The sequence below is a fragment of the Acanthopagrus latus genome, chromosome 17, assembly GCF_904848185.1.
Source record: "Acanthopagrus latus isolate v.2019 chromosome 17, fAcaLat1.1, whole genome shotgun sequence".
In the NCBI taxonomy this organism is placed as follows: Eukaryota; Metazoa; Chordata; class Actinopteri; order Spariformes; family Sparidae; genus Acanthopagrus; species Acanthopagrus latus.
The window spans coordinates 25,899,915-25,918,530 of NC_051055.1; the positions used below are offsets into that span (position 1 = coordinate 25,899,915).

The following is an 18,616-nucleotide window of genomic DNA, read 5'->3' on the forward strand; positions in this document are numbered from 1 at the left end:
TTTATCTTTGTCATTCAAAAATATAAGTTCATTATTGATATACTATGCTTAACAGAAATTTAAAATACGTTTTTACATATTTCTATCACTCATACTTATCTCAATCATATTGACAGGTGTTATACGATAGATAGATAGATAGATAGATAGATAGATAGATAGATAGATAGATAGATAGATAGATAGATAGATAGATAGAATATGCAATGTACGATTGTACTCTATATTTTAATAAACATATCAATAGTTAGCGAAGGGTTAAGTTTCTTCCTCGCTTTCAGACGAGGGGAGGTACTGATGGGAACAGTTTGGCATTCTCCTTCTGCTGTAAACAACAACTGCGTCACACTCGTACAGTCAGACAGGGTTTGCAAGGCAAAGAACAATCCTTGAGTTTCCCCTCTGCTCAGCCACAAATCGGTAAGTAATTATTTATCCTATGTTCGAATTGTAACGTTATCTAATCACATTTCTAGCCTGTTCTTATTATGTACGTGGTCCTGTCCTGCTATGCAAGTGAACTCATCCATTTAAGCCTTCCAGTGCTCATAAAGTTCGTTAATGGATGAAGGCTTCAATCCGAGCCCCACAGGAAGGTAGGTAAACGTCTTGGCAACGTATCAGGCGAGTAAAGGTATTTATCAGGGGGGGGTTAAAACAAGAAAACACGACTTTACTCCAGGGAAGTGCGAGCGCTTCGCGTTAAAGTCAAACCCAACCCACGTAAAATCCAAGATGGCGCGTGTTAACGTCTTCCTCGCTCACAAACCGCCGAGAGGCAAAGCGCTCACTGCTGCCCCCCGTGGCTGGAAGCTAAACCACCACAGTGATTATGTGTGGTCGTATTAGAGGCGTGACAGTAGCTCATGAAAATGCGATCATCTCATACTTCTTCAGAGTTGAGTTCATTTTTTTCTTCTTCCAAGTTTCTAGAAAAGACTTCAACGCTCAGCTGCTTGTAATACAGCTTCCGACCACCGGCGGCAGCACGGAGCGCAATGCTGCTGCGTGGGCAGCACTCCAGTCCGTTAGAGAGGAAGAAGGTAGCCGCTGTTTAGGTTTTTACTTAAAAACATCTACTTCAGTCAGTCTAAATAAATCGTGTTTCGTTTACTTTACATTCTTCTACTCCTGGTAAGAACAACCTCATACAATATTCTTCTATCTGAATGTCTCAAAGGGTCATATTTCCACTCTGGTCCAGGACTGTGTCGCTTAAGTTGGTGGTGGGTGTTACAGTTGGATATTTGTGTGATTCAGGCTAATAAGAGGAGAACAATACAGTTTGCCTCTGAGATACAGATTTTCTTAGTTTAAAAACTTGTCAGCATACCTTTGTATTTGTTTGTCAGGCGAGGTAAAAGTTATGTGACACCCAAACGTCTGTGTCAAAGCTGTAAGGTCTTATTCCACCGTTAACTAAAACTAATGCAGTTTAATACAACAGTTACCTCCATGAAGGTTTTAATGGTCAGTTTTTGTCAAGTCTGTTTCATTTTTGAGTGTACAGAAAAGTGTTTAACTACCGTCATTCATCTAAACCTCTCAAAATGAGTTAAGGATATGTTAGTGTTGCACTTGATACATACATACATACATACATTATTATTATTTTTTTTGTGTGTGTTTTGTGAATATTTTGGGCCCATTTAATTAGACTTTTATTGTATATCCATCCACATGCATATATGCAGCTATGACTCAATATCCCTAACTGATGTTGAGTAGTGTTAATGGGTTGGACAGAATATTAGAAACACCTGCACACAGCAGAAGCCTCCATAGTGCACTTAGGCAAGCCGATTCGTACTTCTATCAGGAGACTCTCAAAAGAGAGATTGAAAGCAGAATTGTAACAATCAAAGCAGCAGAGCGTGTCATATCCTGACTTTCAGTTCCTCTAAAAGTGTTGGATCATACAGTGCCTGCAGTATAATGGAATCTGACAGCAAATTGTAAATAACAGTTTTAGAACACCATGTTTATAATGAGTGCATTTCTTTACTGACTGAATTGACAAATCATGGGGAGTGCCTCTTTAACCTCAATCACAATCACTCCTCTTAATGTAAGTCTTCAAAGCACAGCATATGATATTGTTAAAAAAAAAACCCTTACATACATTATAAGTAGAGGTTGAGTGGTTAAAGCCCCTCATCAATTATCGGGGCAAATATTCAGCATTTTCCAATTATCATTATCAGTGATTTTTCTTGTCAGATTGCCGATAAAATAAACACATTTCTGGACCACTTAGGTCCCAAATATCTGTTTTCAGTCACCTTGATTTTGAATAATCAGTATCAGTATCCACCCTGAGAAAGTCATTTTTGTCGGCCCCTAATTACAAGAAAGGCCACATCTAATGCACTACAATAGTGCTATGAGCCCCAGCAGAATCTTAACGTAGCTTGGTGACTAATAATCAATTATTATTTTTTAAAAATTGTGTAAAATCTGACTCACATGCCCCCCAATGATTTTACCACAAATGTTCCCTGTTTATTTGGTAAAGAAATATTACTTAAGATATCAGTCATATCACTTATGATTCACTGTTTTGTGTACTATAGTGGAGACTGTGTTGTGTGCATCAGTTTTAACAGTACAACTTTAAACTGTTTTACAGGTTTGAAGTAAAAATGATGAGGATTTAGTACTTGAATGTTAAGATTAATCATTTATTAAAGAAACAGCAACCATGACCAGATTGAGCAGATGTAACACTTATACATTTTCTGTGTCATTCCACAGGAGCAGGCAGGATGTCTCTGACCATGACCAAGGCTGATGGGGTCACTGTGTTAACTTTGACCTCTGACCCCAAAAGCTCTTGTCCTCCACTGTGTCAAATCTTCAAGGGCCTTTGCTACAGTCCAGCATGCTGCTCTTTGTCTCAGCACCTGAGGAGAGTCCAGAGATCTTCTCAGTCAATACTTGGGGTGAGTTACAACCTTCTGGGTTTGAGGTTAGTCTTTTGTGCATGTCACAGTGGAAACGTTTTTCCAATACATTGTCAAACTTCTGTGCCTGTGCTCAGGTAATGTTATGTTTATACAAGCTGTAAGCTATGTAAGTTACATTTAGAAAGCACAATGAAACTTTGAGAGAAAAATGGTTTGAAAAGAGATTGTTCTGAACCACAATGTTGCCATCCAACAGACTTTAACAGTGTCACGTGGTGTTTGTTGTTCATACGGTGTTTCCTCCTCTACAGGCTCTGCATATCATGGTTGGATTGTTCAACATCGGCCTCGGAGCAATCCTCCGTAGCAATGCTGGTGCCTCTTGGTGGCAAATGGATGAGAGCGGATTTCCTTTTTGGTTCGGAGCAATAGTAAGCCAGCAAAAGTTGTCTTTTTCTATTTCTTTTTCTCTTCCTTTTGGTGTGGTGGGCCACCAAGCCAAAATCGTTGCCAAATTATTAAAAATAATCACAAAAGAAACCGTAACGTGTTCTACGCATCTCTCTGCCTGGGGAGACCACAGTGCTGGCTATGTGGAGCTGAGTGGCCAGAAGATGTTTATGGTGGTGGCCACGTCAGGCTGCTCTGCACTTCAGTCTGAAATGGTTTTAATCATGCTGTTTGTGTGGAAGAATGAAAGTTTAAAGATTCTGTTTGTTTGGTCTTTTCCCCAGTTTGTCATGTTTGGTGCCATTGGTATTTTGTCTGAGAAGTACCCCAGTCCATGTCTGGTAAGTGGCTCAGGTATTTCGTATTCACACATTATCTTTCAATTTACTTTCATCTCTCATTCAAGTCTCATTTCAAGACAAAAAAAAATATAATGTCACATATCATTCATAAACATACACACCCACATTGCCTCATGTGTATACAACCTTTTCATTGGAGTTGAAATCTTAAATTACATCCCAGCCATACAGCTGTTTCCACTGCAGGAAAACACAACTATCCATGTTAAAGGGTGAGATAGCCTGTGACTTTTTTATTACTTGGAGTGGCTTTGTGTTTGATTGCGCATTAACTGTCAATTCTTGTATTTTAGATCATCGTCAATGTGACCCTGAATCTTCTAGCAGGAGTTGCTTTTGCCATTGCAGCCATCGTACTCTACAGCATCAACATAGCAAATATGTGGGTGTGGATATGCGAAGATTATGATTATAGTTACAGACGACACCATACACCATCTCCTCATGAGGACATGATCAGGGAGAAATGCGAGGAGGGCCGTGCAATGGTTCTGGTAAGTTTTTACATCAATGTCAATGTCTATAACCTTATTATTGTTTTCATTCACCGCATAAGCACTTTGATTACTGCTGCGAATATGTATACAAGCCCTAGACGTGGCATGAGATTCAAAAGCATTTGGAATGAAACTAACAAACATGTTCGAACATTTTGAAGTTAACACATTTTGTGTTTCTCACTAGATGCTAACGAGAGGCACGAATGGTTTGCTGATCGTCCTGTCAGTCCTGGAGCTCTGCCTCGTCATCAGCTCTGCTGTCTTGGGGATCAAGGCTCTGTGTAACAGTGAGAGGAGAGAAAATGAGGTAGAGTCTGCTAAATCATATCTGACTGTCGAACCTATTGTTTATCTAGGAAAGGTTGACTGAATACAAGTGCTTTATTTACCACCTTTCTAATCGTTGACATGAAATCCTCTCCTTCATTCTACGTCAGCCAGATAATGTTGGTAGAATCAGCTGACACACTGGAAGTAAATAGTTAGACATTTTGTGAAGAAATGCTGATTTGCTTGGGCCGACTGTCAGTTACTACTGAGCCGACTACCATCGTAACATCATGGTTTAAAAGACGCCTCAAAGAAAGGGAGCAAAGAAACAGTAGTGTGTTTTCAGAGGTGCTGTAAGGCAGGAGTTGTTGGTGAGAAAATGAAAGTATGTCCTAAAGTTAAGTTTCAATGTCCCGTTTATTGTTCTCCTTTTAAACCAGTCCAGTTTGGGGAACTGTCTCAAGTCTTTATGCTAAGCTAATCTGCAAGCTGTAGCTTCATATACAGTGTGTTGACAGGAGAGTGGTATTCATCTTCTCATCTGTCTGTTACAAACTATTCCTTTAAAAATTCTAACTTCATTTCCAGTAAATGTCAGTATAAACATGAACATTTTACAAAATATACATATTAGTATGGAGTATGGTGCCGAGCTGTACTTTTGTCTTTTCTTGATATTGTTAAATTTATGTCAATATTTTCTGATTTAGAACAATGAAGACCCAGAACGTTACAAGCCACTCCTGGAGGAAGTCACCAGTAACCCTACAGCCTAAATGAAAGTCTCTCCTTCGCGCTGTCTGTTACTATAATTGTATGCATTTACCCCACTGACTGAATGTATTGTAATGTCAGTGATATACAGAAATTAGCCAGTACAGTCTCTGCCAAACGTCTGTTCTTTTCCTACAAGGGTTGCTTAAAAAAATTTGCACTTAAAGTTTAGAATGTTTATCTCTGCTGCACTAAATTGTATAAGCTGCTGTCTTATCATCATCTGTTGATGTTTTTCTAAGAAGTTGTTCTTGTTTTTTATTTTGAGTTTTTTTTTACTAAGCAAGGTGCCTTTAAAATCAGGTTGCTGTAGGTCAAAGGGAGGTTTGTGCATGTGTGTGTTACATTATGGAACGATAAGGGTTCTGTTTGCTATTTTTCAGTGTTAAAGGTATCTGTGACATATTTCAGCTTTGTTTGTATTTCTTCTTTCACTGTAATAAGTACATGTACAAAATCTCTGTATCATGGGGTCTAGTTGCTAAGCTGTCATCTCTAAATGGGTCAATTGTACCAAATTACATGATTTTGTTTTAACTTGGAATGAATTAATTTAATCATACATAACACTTTAAATGATTTAAAATGGTTTCTTTTTGCAATTTCTGGCCATAAAATACAAATCAATGAATTAAAGTAAAAGGGATTCATTATTTCTACACTTAGACTCGTTTTCTACCAGTGAAAACAGAAAATACACTTGATCAGTTACATGTTGTACAAAATATTGGTATGGAGTCTTATCGGGTTCATTTGGACACATGGCCTCTAAACCTCTTGTCACAGCCCTGCGTGTCACCACCACCTTTTCTTTGTTTGTCAGAGCAGAGTGTTCAAAGATGTCTTTGTGTTGAGCTCAATGATCTCCAAAGGATTAAGTTTCTTTATAGCTTCCAGGTGTGGAGGAATAACTTGATACCAAAACCAAATATACAGTTAAATTGTTAGCCAAAGATGTTGTATTAGATGTTATGTATGTATACAAAATTCAGAAAAGACTTTCAATTTACTAATTCTTCTCAGGAAGCTAAATACTTACCAGATTATAAACAGTACGCAATATGCTGATACAGACAATATGGTACAAGAAACATTAAAAATCTTATTATATGATCTGCTGTCCTTGTTAAGTTATTAATTGTTATTATTGTGCTTTACCCTTTTTCTATTTACCTTACAATACATTTACCTTATATCACGATGCCTTTTTGTATCTATGCTAATGTATGTGGTCACGATAGCTACACTATATTACCAAAAGTATTTGCTCACCCATTCAAATGATCAGAATCAGGTGTTCTAATCACTTGGCCTGGCCCCAGGTGTATAAATTCAAGCACTCAGGCATGCAGACTGTGAAACAAGACATTTGTGAAAGAATGGGCCGCTCTCAGGAGCTCAGTGAATTCCAGCGTGGAACTGTCATAGGATGCCACTTGTGCAACAAATCCAGTCGTGAAATTTCCTCGCTCCTAAATATTCCACAGTCAACTGTCAGCTCTATTATAACAAAATGGAAGCGTTTGGGAACAACAGCAACTCAGCCACGAAGTGGTAGGCCACGTAAAGTGACGGAGAGGGGTCAGCGGATGCTGAAGCGCATAGTGCAAAGAGGTCGCCGACTTTCTGCACAGTCAATTGCTAGAGAGCTACAAACTTCATGTGACCTTCAGATTAGCCCAAGTACAGTACGCAGAGAGCTTCATGGAATGGGTTTCCATGGCCGAGCAGCTGCAGCCAAGCCACACATCACCAAGTGCAATGCAAGGCGTCGGATGCAATGGTGTAAAGCACGCCGTCACTGGCCTCTAGAGCAGTGGAGACGCGTTCTCTGGAGTGATGAATCACGCTTTTCCATCTGGCAATCTGATGGACGAGTCTGGGTTTGGAGGTTGCCAGGAGAACGGTACATTTCAGATTGCATTGTGCCAACTGTGAAATTTGGTGGAGGAGGAATTATGGTATGGGGTTGTTTTTCAGGAGCTGGGCTTGGCCCCTTAGTTCCAGTGAAAGGAACATTGAATGCTTCAGGATACCAAAACATTTTGGACAATTCCATGCTCCCAACCTTGTGGGAACAGTTTGGAGCGGGCCCCTTCCTCTTCCAACATGACTGTGCACCAGTGCACAAAGCAAGGTTCATAAAGACGTGGATGACAGAGTCTGGTGTGGATGAACTTGACTGGCCTGCACAGAGTCCTGACCTGAACCCGATAGAACACCTTTGGGATGAATTAGAGCGGAGACTGAGAGCCAGGCCTTCTCGACCAACATCAGTGTGTGACCTCACCAATGCGCTTTTGGAAGAATGGTCAAAAATTCCTATAAACACTCTCCTCAACCTTGTGGACAGTCTTCCCAGAAGAGTTGAAGCTGTAATAGCTGCAAAAGGTGGACCGACATCATATTGAATTCTATGAGTTAGGAATGGGATGGCACTTCAGTTCATAGAATGAGTAAAGGCAGGTGAGCGAATACTTTTGGTAATATAGTGTATGTCCTTTTCTGTATCGTCTCCTTGTAACTGATGAGTAATTAAAAAAAAAAAAAAAAAGCTTTGATAAAAAAAATAAATAAATTAAATTAAATTCTCACGGTTGGCTTTTCATACTGGAACAGAGCTAACGACTATACTTTGTGTTAAGATTCACTGTGGTTACTGTACAGTCAGTTACCTTTCTGATTCCAGTTTAAGCGAGTTTAATGAGACGAGGACGGTCCTGTTGTAACGAAATGCGTCTATAAGTGATGTTTAAGAAACTGGTTGGTAGGAACTCGGTGCTGACAGACGGAGAGAGAAAAGTTCGTCTTCTTCACCAACCGTCATATTTACGCAGACGTCGCCGCCATGTTGGATGTGGCAGGTCTGCCGTGTACACAAATACAAGTAGATGTGATAACTGTGGGTTTTCTGAACAAAACAGCATCAGCGTTTACATTCAATACATTTTGATGAATTGCCTTTATATGCAGTGATTTATGTTAATTTGAGGACTAATAATAACAATCACTGAGATAAAAATGCTCAGCACATCAAAATAAGACACTGCAACTTGAAGTCAGACTGTTTTCTTTTCTTTGAGCAGTGAAGTGAAATACTCCATGACAGAAAATTGTACTTATTTTACTGTTTACAGTAACATTTTATGATTTTATATACATAAAGGCTGTCATATAGAAAATACCTACACTTGGTGCAGTCACAGACAAGTGTCAGCATGTTAAAAGGACCGTACCAGTGTTACTACATGTCACTGTCCACTGTCAGCTTGTTTAATTTGATTTAACTTTAAACATGTACGCCTGACTTTCAGCAGACTTAAAGCTTATATACTCTCATCTGCTTTATTCAACAGGTGCAGGCAGGATGTCTCTGACCATGACCAAGGCTGATGGGGTCACTGTGTTCACTTTGACCTCTGACCCCGAAAGCCCTTGTCCTCCATTTTGTCAAATCCTCAAGGGCCTTTGCTACAGCCCTGTGTGCTTCTCCGTGTCTGAGCACCTGAGAAAGGTCCAGAGAACTTCTCAGTCAGTACTGGGGGTGAGTTACAATCTTATATGTTTTAAGTTTCTATGTGAACTTAAACTTTAAAGTTGTTGTATGCTGCACTTCATTTTTTCCAGTCAGAACATTTTCTTTTCCCATTAGATTTTAATTTTTGATAAAAATTCACTCTAGAAATAATTAATATCAATTCACCTCCAAATAAAATGTTGACCACATTTTTTTACCTCACTGCTGAAAGCCACTTGTTTTTGCCATGTTGACACTACAGTCACATTTTCTGTGTCCACGAGTTTTTCCATTACATTGTCAAAGCTCTGTACCTGCCTTCAGGTAATGTTCTGTTTATACAGGAAAGTTGCATTTAGAAAACTATGAAAATATGAGAGAAAATGGTTTGAAAACAGTATGTTATGCAACACAGGTGTTTGTTATTGTCATTTCTCCTCTACAGGCTCTGCATATTACTGTTGGGTTGCTGAACATCGGCCTTGGGGCAATCACTGATGTTTGGTCCTCCCCATATCCGTTTTGGTTGGGAGGAATGGTAAGCAAAGATCTTTTGATGACCTTTTTTCTTACAGTCTCTCCCAAAACTAGAGTTGGGGCCTTTCAGTTGACTTCCAACAAATGTTCTCATACAGGACAGTCTGGAAACACAGAACTCACTTTAAAGTGACAAATCATCAGCGTTCCTGCGCTGATCCAAAGGTTGTGTGTTAGGTTTAATATATCTGTGTCGACTAAAATAAAGCAGATCGAGATATGCCCTTCAAATCTGTCCACTTGTACACAAAGGTGATCTGATTAGAGATCGGTGGTCAAAGAACAATTTCTTGCTGTTACTGGTGAGCATGTTACCACGTTAATGTTAGCACGTAGCCTTTTGCCAGTAGAAAGGCTCCCAATCTCCATGCAACAGCCTGTTTGATAACCTTACATTTTTCTGCCTAAACCCAATCGTGCTTTTGTTCTTCTAAATCTTACATGATATGAATAAGCACTGACTACTTTGTCTCTAGTCTTGGGGCTCAAAATACACAAATTAGAACCGACACGTTTGAATTTCAGTGTCTGTGTGAAAAAATGGAGGTTTGTAGATTTAAAAAAAATGTTTTTTGTCTTTTCTCCAGTTCATATTGTTCGGCATCGTGAGCATTTTGTCTGAGAAGTACCCCAGTCCATGTCTGGTGAGTAGTTCAGCTGTATAACATCCTTGTGATATCTTTATATGTTTTAATTTTTTCTCCTATATTTATGATTTATTACAAGACAAAAAACATACAAGACAATTTTGCACTTGATACATGAAATGTCACATATCCCTCGACATCAAAATAGCATTTTTTCATTGGAGGGGGAGAATATAGGCTCAGTGTATTTCTTCAAGACACTTTGACACAGTTGCAGTAACTTAAATTGATACCAGTCACCCAGCTGTCTCCACTGCTGGGATACAAACCATCAGTGTAAAAGCATCAGGTACACTTTTTAAATTCCACCAGTGTCCTGTATGCTGTTTATTGTGTTGTGGTTTTGTGTTTGTTTGTATATAAACATATAAACAATTACAATACAATTCTTGTATTTCAGGTCATCCTCAATGTGATTCTGAATCTGTTGGGAGTTCTTTTCGCCATTGCAGCCATCATACTCTACAGCATCGACATAGCAGTCATTAATTTGTGGTGGATGTGCGAGGAATATGAAGATTACTTTTCACATGACTCTACACCATCTCCTCATGAGGACGTCATGAAGGAGTTATGCTTGAAAGGCAGAACGATGGCTCTGGTAAGTGTGGAAAATGTAATTTAAGTTGTCAAAATACAAGTTCTGTATCTGATGAGTGGAAAATAGATGGCTTGAATTATTTACAGATAAGCTACCATCTACAGACTTATTACAAGTTTATCATGAGGAAACTCTCAAAAAATGATTTATCAGCAGGCCTCACACAGAATAAAGTAATAAATCAATAGTTATTATTGGTAAGGATCACCCAAAAAAGTCAGCAGAAAGTCGGGTTAAGTGTAGTCTAAAAAACATTTCTGGAGCTTTACAGCTAAAGAGTGCTTAAGTCTCCTGAAGCCCCGAGATCCCAAACTGAATCTAAAAGAGATTATTTACTTTTTCTTTTCTTTTGTTTTTACCCATAATTCATCACTGTAGCTACTAAGTCAAAAGCGGGCTTCCCGTGTGTAGTCAGCTTGAACATAATACTACATCATTCCTTCTGTTTTCTTCCCCAGTGTAGAAAATAAGAAAAGGAAAACAAAGAAATTCAATTCTAATGTGTATCCAGACTTTGGACTGGTACTTTATGTTTCGCAGATTTTAAAGTTAACAGTTTTTGTGTCCCACCAGATGCTTATAAGAAGCATCATTGCTGTGCTGATTGTCCTGTCGGTCATGGAGCTCTGCATCACCATCAGCTCTGCCGTCCTGGGGATCAAGGCTCTGAGGAGCAGAGGGAAGAGAGGAGACAAGGTAAAGTCGACAACAGAATCGTAGCTGACTGTTAAACCTGTCTGCCCAGCAAACAGAGCATTGTGTTGACTTAACACAAATGATGTAGTTTTATCTTTCATGCCCCTCCTTGTTTGAAGGTTTATAGTTCACAACAATAAAAGGAGTAGTTTAGCTCAAATCTATGCATGAAGTGAACAAGTGTCTTTCCCAAAATGTCAATATATTCCTTAAATATCTTTTCCATAGGCAAGAGAATTGTGAACTCCAATAAATCTGTCAGTAATGACATGAACACACATTATAATTCAGGCCGTTTGTTGCCAAGTTCTATTTTCTTCTTGTCCTCAAACTGTGAAATTTAGGATGTGACTCAATTAAAAATATAGATGTGACTCCAATAATGTCAACTAAGATTAACGCTGCTGGACACTGTACCGTTCAAGAGTGGATGAAATGTGTGCATTTGTGCTCTTTTGTCTGCACCTTTTTATTTGCTTTTCTGACATTGATTGTCTCTTGCAGAGCACTGATGACCCAGAAGACTACAAACCGCTTCAGGAGAAAGATGCCATCAACCCTGCAGTCTGACTGAAAATCTGTGCTCCTTGCTTTCTGTTACTACAATTACTACAACATTTACACTGTTGAGCGTATGTTTTGTAAAGACAATGATCTTCACAAGTTCAGCTTGACAATCTCTGTCAAACTTTTCCTCTGTGGGTTGCTGAAAAAATATAAATAAATACTTTTTTTGTATTCTATTTTAATATTCTTTGTAATAATCTGAACTAAATAGTTTATGCTGCTCTTTCATCGTCTGTTATTTACTTTTTAAATGTCCTTGTTTCTTCTGATTTTAGACAGTACAGCTCCTTATAGTCAGTGTGGTTGTAAAGGGAGTTTTGTGTGTTTATGTGTTTATAAAAATGTGTGTTTGTTGTTATTTGCAGTATTAAGCCATTTTCTTTTTTTTAAAAAAATGACCTAAACTATCTGTTACATATTTCATGATTTGTATTTCTGCCTTCAGCTTAACAACCAATTGTTCTGTTTGTGTAAAAATATGAACAGTGAATGTCACGAGAATTTTTTTTATAAACCAAAGTAAAATAAAATGATTAAAGCAAGTCTGCTCAGCTTCGTCAGTTTAGTCTAGTGAATGAACACCCTGTCATAGAATGAACATACTGAATACTTGTCACTACTGAGTCACTAAACGAGCCAAGCTCACCTTCTGGTAGATGCGTGGTACAAGCTGGTTATGAACGACTTTGTTTAGATGTTTTTTTGTTTTTTTTTGACCTTCTATGCAATCCAATTTATCAAACCCACATTGTTTGACCATTGTTACAGTCCTACAAAGTCCAAATAAATATATTCCTTAATTGCCATGTATCCTGCAAACAGCTCACAAGTGGAAATTGCTTTTAAAATGCTTTGCCTCTTTCACTAAACGCTAATGTAAAGCTCAAGAACATTAATCTGAAAGTCAGGTTCAAAATCCTAATTTCTTTAGTTTACATAAAAGAGTTTTGGAGTTTTTATCCCTGTATAAATCAGAAAATAGTATACAGTTTGGTTTAAGTGAGACTTGACTGAGAAAAAAAACATTGAGACGAAAACCTTTAAAGATCTGAAATGTAATATTCTATACATTTTTAGATAAAGCTGGTGACTAAGGTTAAAAAAAAAACATAATTACCATTAAAATGATCATGTTAATTTCTTAAAATCACAATTCAATATTTAACGTTATGTTTAAATATGCAAATGAGAACATTTCTAAGTAATAATACACATTTACAGAACATAAATCTGAACTTTGGATAGTTATCCCAGGTATCAGTCTCACTTATTTCGCCTCTAAAATAAGTCCCGCCTATAGACCCCCTGACAACAGCAGGTGGTGTGAGCCAAAGGTGCTGGTTCACTAGTTTTGGTGTGCAAAATAAGACCCACCCACGACTCAGTGACTGTGGATCCCCCGTAAAGTTTAAATGTCGCTGTCTGATCCTGACACAGAGCTGCTCGGACGGCGCCAGCAACGTACGCAAACTACTGTTTGTAAATCTGCTTTATATGTTCATTTACCTGCTCAGTAAAGGTATATTTCATCTGTGTGGGAGGTCGACTCAGGAGTGTATGGATCAGTTATTATTTACCTCTCTCCAGGTGAGGTTAACTCTAATGTTACCTTCATATATCACTGAGTTTAATCCATGGTCTAACACACCGCCAGCTTAGCCAGATTGCTATTGTAAAGTCAACACAACTCACTACTCTCCTGCCACAGCTTCCTGTCCCTGAGTCGATTCTGAATGAACTGATCATCGTGTTCGTCTTGGTGATTCGTCCTTTCAACCGTCCACCAGCAAGACGAGAAAGAGGAGCAGTGGTAGTTTCACGTCTCTTTGTGCAGGTTTTATGGGGATTTTGTGGACGTTTTTTTGTGTGTGTGTGTGAATGTTTGGAGGTTCTGTGTGTATTTGTGAAGATTTTGTGTGTTTGCGGAGGTTTTGTGTGTTTGTGGAGGTTTGTAGAGATTTTGAGTGTATTTGTGGAGGTTTTGTGTATATTTATGGAAGTTTTTGTGAATTTGTGAAGTTTTGTGGAGTTCTTGTGTTTATTTTGTGCGTCATTGTGAATATTTTTAATCTTTATTGTGGAGTTTTTGTGTGTTTTAGTAGAGGTTTTATGTTTATTTGTGGAGGCTTTGAATGTATACATCTACAGTTTTGGAGGGAAACGTTCTAACTTTACGTGGGAAATGAGCGAGACCCCCCCTTTTGGCGTGCACCACCTGGATTCATCGGAAATATGTGGGCAGGACCCATTCTGCTGGTTTAGGTAGATCCAACCAGAGAGTGTTTCAGGTCATGGAAGCATGTTTGTTTGAATAAATATTACCAAGAACTGGACTCTAATGTCCAGTAGGTGGTGCCTGCTTGGCACAGTACCCCCAGGTTTGACAACTCCCATCTCCCATGCACCTTATCACCTGGTTATAAGCAGTTTTGATGGGAAACTTTCTAGACCACAGAACAAAGGAAACAAAATAATTAATGGAGACCAGGGCTTCCATTACCTCCATTTTCTATCCCTATTTTGGGAATGATTGATTTAGAAACAGGGCCCATGTGTAGTTTCATGATGTGTGAGCAGGTTAGCCTCTCTCCATCTCTGATCACATTAATGAAGCTAACAGCAGCTCAGTGAGAGCTTTATAACGTTTTACCAGCAGCTGATATGATATAAAACTGAAGTTCTGCCTGTAATATCATGAAGCGGACAGATATAAGGTCATTTTGAGCAGCTAAAGTAGTTTTTATGCTCATTTTGCAGCCTCATTGTAGTCTGCACATAACAGTTCGCTGAGTTTGGTGAGTTTGGGGTATGATTAGGCCACCAAACATGCACTTCCTGTCAGAGACGAACACTTTGAAAAAATAGGGTCCTCGCACTGACAGTACTTGGGCCCTAAGAAATCACAAAAATAACTTATGTTAGGATAAATTATTATTATTATTATTATTATTATCATATTATTCTTTCCCTTTAAATTACTTTGTACACAGCGACGTCTTAATCAGGAAGTAGCTGACCTCCATTATGTCATATTATTTGACAAATGCAACACATTCTACAAACTATAAACAATAATTTGTGCTTCTCCCCTTCTTAATATTACCTTAAATGCTGCTCAACAGCTCCTTCCAGCATCACTGATTTGCTTTTCAGGGGAAATGTGACTTTTATTTTGAAAACAACTTGAATGGCCTTGTGGGAAGTAACATTTTTTGCTGCTGCCAAAGAGACTGAGGCTGCTGGCAGAGTGACCAGACTGAAGACATTACAGCACTGAATCATCAACAGGTGAGTTCTCATGTGAGCTGTATAAGATGAGAACATGCTGAGGAAGCTCTGAACTGGGTGTTATGGATGCTTTTGAATAGTAAAGCTTGCAAGTTTGTATTATGTTATACTGTTCCTGTTGTCTGTGTGAGTGAGGTGAGTTTTGTGATAGCTGAAAAAGTGATTTAGAGGAAAACTAAAGAAAATGCAACATTTTCTAAGATACTAAGAAAAGATTTCAAGAAAAGAAAAACTAAACAACCCATCCAGATGAAAAAACTTTGTTTTATGTACGTCTTTGCAAAAGTTTCAGTAGATTCAGATTAAACTAAATTTCCATTTAGTTCAATTACACCTCATGGTAAGCAATTTGTTTAAAATACACCTGGTGACTATATGATACATATTTGAATAAATACAATGTGCTGTAGGTGAAGCACCTCCAGAAACTGTAACAAACAGTGCTTTTACTTTGGCAGCTCAAGCCACTGCAGCATATTTCAGAGTTACTGAATAAAGAGCTTCAAGTGAAGGACAATACGTTTAATCTTGGTACCTTAAAGCAAAACCACGGCTGTAATACGTCTGCATATTTGGATTTGATAGGGCTGTTGGTCGATACCAGTGACTCTGTTTACTTTACTTTACTGAGACTTCAACACATTCAAACACTGACCTGTTCAACCCTCAAGCACAGACACATGCACAACAAAACCAGTGACTTAAAGGATAAGTTCACCCCAAATTTAAGGAAAAATATGTCATTATCTCCATCTAAAATCTGGTTAATGAATAACATCTTTTTAAAATCAATTTGGGATCTTTGGGCTGTTGTAGACTTGCCCAAGTCCCCACCTTCTCCAACTGTTTAGGAGAATGTTACAGTGCTGTTATAGCGTGAAGCTCCAGAAATGCTTCCATCAGCATGAGGGTGAGTAGATGCTGTCTGAGTTTACATTTTCGGGTGAACTTATCCTTTAAGACCTTCAACCGAAAGTCAAAAAGCACCATAATTCTACAGGAGTGACTTGGAGAAGAGGAGACGCACCAATCTGTACTGAAAAAAAAAAGTCAAACAAATCATTTTATGTTTCAGGTGTGAGAACTGGACTGTGTTACCATAATCAAAGGAGTGACAGTCATCTCTGTGGCAGCTGACAGTACGAGCATGTTTCCACCACCGACACGGATCCTGAAGGCAGTTTGCTTCCGTCCATCGAGCTGCTCGGTGTACCATGGGCTGATGGACACCAGCATCGCTCCAGCTCTTGGGGTGAGAGGAACTAGAATAAATGTATTCAAATACAGGTATCAACTCTGAATGTTGAGACTGAAATGTTCTGAATCTTTTACAGACTATACAGATCATAGTGGGCCTGTTCAACATTGGACTTGGGCCAGGACGAACGAGCACCAACCCCGGGGATTTGGCCAGTTTGGGAGCTGCTTACTGGCTGGGTGCTGTGGTAAAATAATATCATTGTGCTTATATGACCATGAAGAATATCATTCTGATATAGCTCCTTTAATAGCCGTTATGTGGCATTACAGTTGTGTATCCATCACACAAGAGAGAACACAAGAGAACAAAAACAGTTCTTGGTAATTTTTATCCAAACAAATAAAGTTTCTTCTTCATTGTCTTTGATACAAACTGTCTGATTTCATCTTCAGTTCATCGTAACTGGAATCATGTCCATTGTGGCCGGACAGTTTCCTTCTTCCTGCTTGGTAAGTCGGGTACACCGGTAAGTCGTGTTAAAGGGACATCCACACTGCACTGTGAATATGATGATGTGAATTCTTTCCTCTCAGGTGGGCTTCACTGTGTTTATGAACGTTTCTGGAGCCATCTTTGCCATCACCGCCATTGCGCTGTATCTTGTAGACCTGTCAAACGCCTCTCTCCTCTGGATGTGTGACCAGAGCTGGAATGTTACCGATTATTACGAGGACAACTGCATAAATGTGGCTCTCTATGGCCAGGTGAGAATGCTGCTGAGGTTTAACTGGAAAACGCAATCAGACAGCAGTGGAAGAAGTATTCAGAGCCTTAACTTAAACACAATACACAGAACTTAAAGTAGCGTCTCATTTGCCTCTATGTGAAGATTGCATTTTTGTTTATGATTATTATAGTTTTTCTTAATACCTGTCACTATGTTGGAGTCCGACTTGTCCAGGTCAGATAGGTAATAAATGAAATCGCTTTTTGTGGATGAGTGCCGAGGATGAATTGAGGAGGAAAGAAGCATCTCTGTGTGCCACAAAAAACAAAGTTCACACCCTTGTCAGCCACTTCCTTTTAAGTATTAATACCATACTGTGAATATATTCTATGACATATAAAACTCATGCATTGAAATGTAACTGTATTATTCAGCAAAATGTACTAAAAATATTAAAAGTGAATGTACTCTGGCCCCTGTGACTGGTGTAAAACTAATGTCGACACTGTTGACTGTTTTTAAGACAATGTGTCACATTCTATAAGCACTTGTTTTGTATTCAAATATCTCAGTTTGCAAAGTAACCCGTAACTGAACGTCTTTTCAAGTAGTGGAGTAAAAAGTAAAATGCTGGTGCGGTCTGTCTAAATGTAGTGGAATAGAAAGTAATTACCTCAGATTTGTAGCTGAGTCAATTTACTGAACTACTTTCAGTTTGCTAGTGTCTCTGTGCTGAATTGCAGGAGTGAAAATGAGTTTAAATAACAGTAAATGTTTCTTCTCTTGATTGAATTTCTCATCCATCAGACTTTGCTGACTTCCATGGACACCACGATGATCGCCATGTCTGTCATTCAGCTCTCTGTCAGTATTAGGGTTGCTTATCTGGGCATCAAGGCGTTGACCAGTGGGATGACAAAGGAAGAGGTATGAGCCAAGAATATCATGCATTATAATGTATTAGATGACAGGGAGGTTTTCAGAAATTTCAAGCTGAATATTAAAAGCAGTAAAGCAGTATCTAGTAGAAGTAGGAAGAACATACCTGTAGCGTTCTCAAGTTTAGCCTGTGTTTCCTTTTTCTGTCCCGACAGGGTTGCAAAGATGTGGAAGATCAGGCGCCACAGCTGAAGGAAGTCCTCCTGATGAATCCTGGTGTCTGAAATCATTTCAGCACGACTGACAATAAGCTGCACATCATTGTAATACATGTGTTTCTACGCACAGTACACGTGCAGAAAGTCATTTAAATTTAAGACACTACAAATTATTGCCAATCACTGTGTTTTTTCTGCCTGCTGGTGAATTGATCTTTTGAAATAAACTCACTTGAATAAAACATGTTGTGAAAGTTGACCAATGAATGTTTTTTAGTTGTGATATTTTACTGTGTATTTTCACTTCTATTCTATATGAATAGTTATAAATTCAGCATTTCTTTTCAACAGCTCAGTAATAAGATTCAGCATTGTTTTGGAATCACTGGGTCACATGACATGGAAACTTGAAAAACAATTGCTGAATTGTGATAAAAAAAAAAAGTATTGATATAATGCAGAATAAGCAGTCAAAT

General features: G+C 38.6%; 2 protein-coding genes and 1 long non-coding RNA gene across 3 annotated transcripts; 2 read left to right on the forward strand and 1 right to left on the reverse strand.

Moving 5' to 3' along the window:
* Positions 1–621: 621 nt before the first annotated feature.
* LOC119005735 lies at positions 622–12,378 on the forward strand. The gene is made up of 14 exons (XM_037073606.1): positions 622–1,043; positions 2,755–2,942; positions 3,218–3,337; positions 3,641–3,697; positions 4,012–4,212; positions 4,403–4,525; positions 5,199–5,247; positions 8,009–8,164; positions 8,619–8,806; positions 9,225–9,317; positions 9,904–9,960; positions 10,364–10,564; positions 11,138–11,260; positions 11,765–12,378. The coding sequence occupies exons 1-14, from the start codon at positions 833–835 to the stop codon at positions 11,828–11,830; spliced, it is 1,833 nt and encodes a 610-aa protein (XP_036929501.1). The 5' UTR covers positions 622–832; the 3' UTR covers positions 11,831–12,378.
* Positions 12,379–15,008: 2,630 nt separating this feature from the next.
* On the forward strand, positions 15,009–18,333 carry LOC119006449. The gene is made up of 7 exons (XM_037075172.1): positions 15,009–15,115; positions 16,191–16,367; positions 16,450–16,560; positions 16,769–16,825; positions 16,910–17,080; positions 17,851–17,970; positions 18,138–18,333. Exons 2-7 carry the CDS (start codon positions 16,263–16,265, stop codon positions 18,204–18,206), a joined length of 633 nt encoding a protein of 210 aa, XP_036931067.1. The 5' UTR covers positions 15,009–15,115; positions 16,191–16,262; the 3' UTR covers positions 18,207–18,333.
* LOC119006450 lies at positions 16,974–18,209 on the reverse strand. The gene is made up of 4 exons (XR_005070795.1): positions 18,089–18,209; positions 17,717–17,928; positions 17,247–17,351; positions 16,974–17,103 (listed from the first exon to the last, which is right to left on the reverse strand). It is a non-coding gene; the product is annotated as an uncharacterized LOC119006450 (long non-coding RNA).
* Positions 18,334–18,616: the final 283 nt, after the last annotated feature.